Source organism: Trematomus bernacchii, unplaced genomic scaffold (genome assembly GCF_902827165.1).
Source record: "Trematomus bernacchii unplaced genomic scaffold, fTreBer1.1, whole genome shotgun sequence".
NCBI lineage: Eukaryota > Metazoa > Chordata > Actinopteri > Perciformes > Nototheniidae > Trematomus > Trematomus bernacchii.
This window is the reverse complement of record NW_022988043.1, coordinates 10,903,990-10,908,837: the sequence shown is the minus strand read 5'-3', so window position 1 is coordinate 10,908,837 and position 4,848 is coordinate 10,903,990. Positions and strand designations below refer to the sequence as shown.

The window sequence follows — 4,848 nt, the reverse complement described above, 5'->3', positions numbered from 1 at the left end:
ACACTGGGCAAGCGCGAGGCAGACCTCCAGCCGGGGGCGGGGCTATTGTGCAATGACATTGAGCATAAATAACTTGTTAAATAGTATTCTGCTCGTAAACACTTACACATGTACACTGGGTTCAGTATTTTTGCAGCTCATGGTCTTTTATTTGGGATCTACTGGTCTGTCAGATAATATCACTCGAATACTAATTTGATATTAAGGAAAAAACGGTTTATAGTTTTATTATGTTAGACAATTCTTATATATCTGACTATACAATATTTTGAGATTAGCTAATTACCCTGGTGCATGTTTTTACAGTAACAACTTAATATACAGTATATTACACACATTGTCATTACAAAGGAAATAGGAAAAAGAGTACATTCTTCCAAATATTGGTAAATTAAATATAAAATATAGGGATGTACATAAGTAAATTATTTCAATGACTGAGTATTATGTATGTATTATACTGATTGTTTGAAACAACCACTGTGGAAATGATGCATGTATTTGTTGTAGTAAGACTCTTTCACCACTCGGGGGAAATGACCTCTGGCTAGTGTTTTACTATAGTTTAGAATAGGGTGTCTTAGCCCTGAGATAAATCTGTCAGGCGTACCAAAATATTAGTGCAGTGTAGTATGCTCCCCTATGTAGTGTACCCAATCATATAGTAACATTTCAGTTTAGGGTAAACTAGTTTAGATTAGAACTATAAGCATTGCGGTCGTAGAGTACTAAATTAGATTTGTTTTTAATGTGAACCTGTAAGGCAATGCTCAGGAAATCAATATTTACACACACCCAGCAGGATCACACTAGAAATATACCTGCTAGAACTTAAAACTGCAGGTGAGCACACGCAAGCTGTGGTTTATCAAAACGAATTACCTTTTAAGGTGCGAGTTGCATATTCGTTCAAGGTGTCATTATTATTGATACCGTTATCAGCAATCCCTTTATAGAACGTCACCAAAAAAGTCCGCTTTGGCGAAACATAGTTATATGTTGTTGTTGTTGTTGTTATAATTCTTCTGCATTGAACGAGACATGTTTCTGATAAAATCCCAACAACTTATCAATTTACAGGTTTTTAAAATTGGTTTGGATTTATATTGTGTTTGATAAAAGTGGGACTCGAATAGTATTTTGACCATAGACTGTAAAGATTTTGACAGCCCAGAGGTAACCGCTCTTTTCTATCAGGTCTAGTTCTATGTGCAACTGCCCCGTTGCCATGGGGAAGAGAATTGAAACAAGTGTTGATACCTCGGCGTCATCGCTCTGCGTGAACAAAATCCTCAGTGATAAACAACAGGACAAATAAAGGTAAACAAACTATCTTGACTATTCTAATGCATCGCAACCCGTTCCAGTTGTTTGGTCGACGTAAAGACTTGCCATATTTGTCGGTGACGTTTGTGTTAAATCATTTCTGAGGAGGAATACGTCGAAATGGATCGTGTTGATTAGCTAACTTTACAACAAGCTAGCTAATTAAGATAACATTAGCTTTATTTAGACAGCGTTTAGGCAACTCAACGTTAGAAAGCAATCTAACTCTTGATTAACTACATTTTGATAACTATAATATCAAGAACGACTCATTGATTTGTTCATTCATTCATTCGTTCATTCATTCATTCACTCTCATACTGACTAACATACATACTGACTTTATATTGACATATAAACGACAATTCTGTATAGTTAGTCACACAGTGTGATTTTATCACCTTCTAGGATGTATATATCGCTAGAAAAATTGCTGCTATTACACCACCTGTAGTGCAGAGGTAATTCATTAGTTACTTATCTAGCTTGTCATTAAGTAAAATATTTCCTTAGCCTCTCAGTGCTGGCCTGGATATGTCCAGTAACTTTTCCCCAACCTCAAACGAGAATAGTTTTGTTTTTTTAGTGTTTGGGATCCTTTATCAGTGTCCTAACATTATTCTTTCAGCCTCTGGTGTAAATACCCTTTAGCCAGGGCAAACCACTGCTCACTTTATGTTCAGACGAAAATACTTCTCTTTGCAGGCCCTTGCGATTCTGTTAGGTGCTGTTTCTGCTCAGCTGATACTGTAACTTTAACTGTTTTCATCTCCTTTTTTTGTAAAATGTACAGCTTCAGATGTGTGAAGGACCTTCATCGATATCTGGGCCAATTCCCCCAGATCCTTCTCTGTTTCCACAGTACTACAAGCGACCTGCTTCAGGTTAGATGAAGCCTCTGGGCTCTGCTATATTAAACCCCCTTTAACAGTCTTTTTATTTTCCAATGAATTTGGGTAGTAAATAATATCTATTAGCTAAAGACTAACTCCAACTGTTGTTTCCATTGGGAATTTCAGTTCAATTTGAGTTAGTCTTTTGACATCCATGAGTGTGTTTTACGTTAAATAAATGATACGTTAAATAAATGATACACAAAAATCATGCACTAATATTTAGGTACGCCTGACAGATTTGCAGGAAACTGCTATTAAAGAGTAATTTTCTGTTCATATTTGATGACTCATTGTTTATCAACCAGTCATGAGCCTCAAGTGACCTTGTTCAGTTTTCCTTTCTTTCTCCAGCACGTGGCCGTTTAGAGGGAAACGACATTGGGAGTGTGGCCCTCCTCTCAGGGCCGCTCGCTCCAGATCCTGTGTTGTACCCTCGCTGCTATAGTGCCCGTACCCCATCACATCCTCCCCGTATCGGCCCTAATGCCACCCATATTCTTGAACGCGGACAGAGAGGGGTAGTTGGGGAACTACTCAAACTAGGGGGTGTCTCTATCAGCCCTGTTCCCAAACAGAGTAAGTGCAATTGTTTGTTTTTTTGTCTTTGCTGAAAAAGAGTGGTTCTGTTTTTTCTTGTGGTATACGTGTATCTTATTATTTTAGTTTTTCCTTTTTAATTTTTGAGTTGTTATAGCAAGTACGGTAGTTTGATTAAACACTTGCTTGATCCGAAAATGAAAAAGATATTGAAAAAACGTTTGTGATTCTTCACTCTCAGAACCGCGAGTACATGACTTTGGTAAAGAGAATGTGCGTCGGCTTAGGGAGATTCAGAGGCGCTGCAAAGAGCAGGAGTCAGAGAGGGCACTGTCTCGTCCAGCTCCAGTCAAAGCTCTTTGGACCTCCTCCAAATACGAGAACGTCCCATCCAGGGTGATGGTCCAACTACAGGTAGGGAGTATTGCAAATTCTTAGGTTATAAATATGTCCTCTTGATCACTTTTAATCAAGTCTCCTCCTTGCAGGTTTCTAGTCCAACTTCTAAACCACAGTGTCAAAACTTTCTGAAGGCCCATTCTACTGCTCCACCAAGACCACGCTCTAAAAACTCTCCTGTAACTTTACAACGGCGGACCTCCTGCAACTCCATACAGGACCACGACTTGCAAGTGAGAAGTGCAAATAAGTGTTTATTCAGTTCAGAGTATTTATAAAGGGAAAAAAAAATCCTCTTTTTTAAATTCTATATATTTCTGTTTGTGGATACAGTTACAGGTGCAAGGCCAGACGATAGACTTCGTAAAACATAATGCCCATTCTGCAGGAAAAACTGGGATGCGTCGGTCCCAGTCATTGACCAACCTTAGAGATAAGCCTGTGCCCATGGCAGTTAAGGGACAGGTGCCTCAATAGTGAGTATTCACTTGCCATATCTTAAAAAATAATCACTGTCTACTCAAATCTTCTATTTTAACTGAATATATTCTTGGGAACTTCTGGGATTCACAGGACATACAACTTCTTATAGGATTTACATGCTTTTTCTATTAAAAAAAGTATATGTTAAAAACCTATGACTCTTCCCAGCAAGCAACCATGTTGACACCCTGTTACTCATTCCTGTTATCACTCTCATTGACACACATTCAGTCTGGAGGAAAGGAAGGAGAGATGGCAAATAGAGGAGGAAGAGAAGAGGAGGAACGCCCCTGATCCTACAGCCCCGACTGGTCACACGCTGATGCCTGAAAATAAGAGACAGGAGACACTGAAGTCCCTCAAAGAGAGTATGTCTCTGTTGTTCTTTATTTCTGCCCTTGTATTAATGATATCAACACAACTTAAGCTACGACATGGGTAGTCAGTATTTGCTCTTCTAATTGTATTGATTTTGTTTCCTCAGCCCATCGCTCACTGGTGACTGAGCTGTTGTCACTCCCTCTCAAAGCTGACAATCTGAGTATTCGCTCACGTCGGGCTCATCTGGATTCTAGGCTTTCTGAAATTGAGGAAGCCATAAAAATATTCTCCAAGGACAAAGTTTATGTGAAAATAGATTCCTAACAAATTAGAATATGGAGAAGGTCCTGTATATGTACTGCTTCATTGAGCATCATGTAAAATAATGCTGAACTTGTAGAAGTCATGATTATTTATACGTTAGCAATTTTCATTTCTATAATACGAGTGATTATTCCATAAGGTCAACCATTGAGGCTACTGATAATCAGTTACTTAAAGAACAATTTACATGCTACTAGAACCTACCAGATACAATGTTAACTGTAGGCTACATTAAAAACTGTTCCTTTGGTAAAAACCTTCTTGGATGTGTTTTTCTTTTTGTGTAAAACTGATTGTTGGTTTGTAATAATGAATATTTTGGGAAGTGTATATATACAAAAACATTTCTTAATATTATGTTTGGCTTTTAAAGCTGAAGATGTTGCAGACTGCTAAAGAAGTAATTATTTCTCTGTTTATCCAGATTGGATGAACTCCATATTGGTTCTGTAAAACTGTCATGACACAACTCAGTGATCACATTGTAGAAAGAAAATATCTTTATTAGTAAATGTATGTCCTTAATCATTTAAAGTATTGTACACAAACTTGGAATACCATT

The 4,848-nt window shown here is 37.9% G+C and overlaps 1 protein-coding gene across 1 annotated transcript; it reads left to right on the top strand.

The window, feature by feature from the left end:
* Positions 1–1,262: 1,262 nt before the first annotated feature.
* On the top strand, positions 1,263–4,546 carry enkd1 (enkurin domain containing 1). The gene is made up of 8 exons (XM_034118409.1): positions 1,263–1,320; positions 2,120–2,210; positions 2,574–2,798; positions 3,001–3,173; positions 3,248–3,391; positions 3,492–3,634; positions 3,873–4,009; positions 4,126–4,546. The coding sequence occupies exons 2-8, from the start codon at positions 2,126–2,128 to the stop codon at positions 4,284–4,286; spliced, it is 1,068 nt and encodes a 355-aa protein (XP_033974300.1). The 5' UTR covers positions 1,263–1,320; positions 2,120–2,125; the 3' UTR covers positions 4,287–4,546.
* The last annotated feature ends 302 nt before the right edge of the window (positions 4,547–4,848 follow it).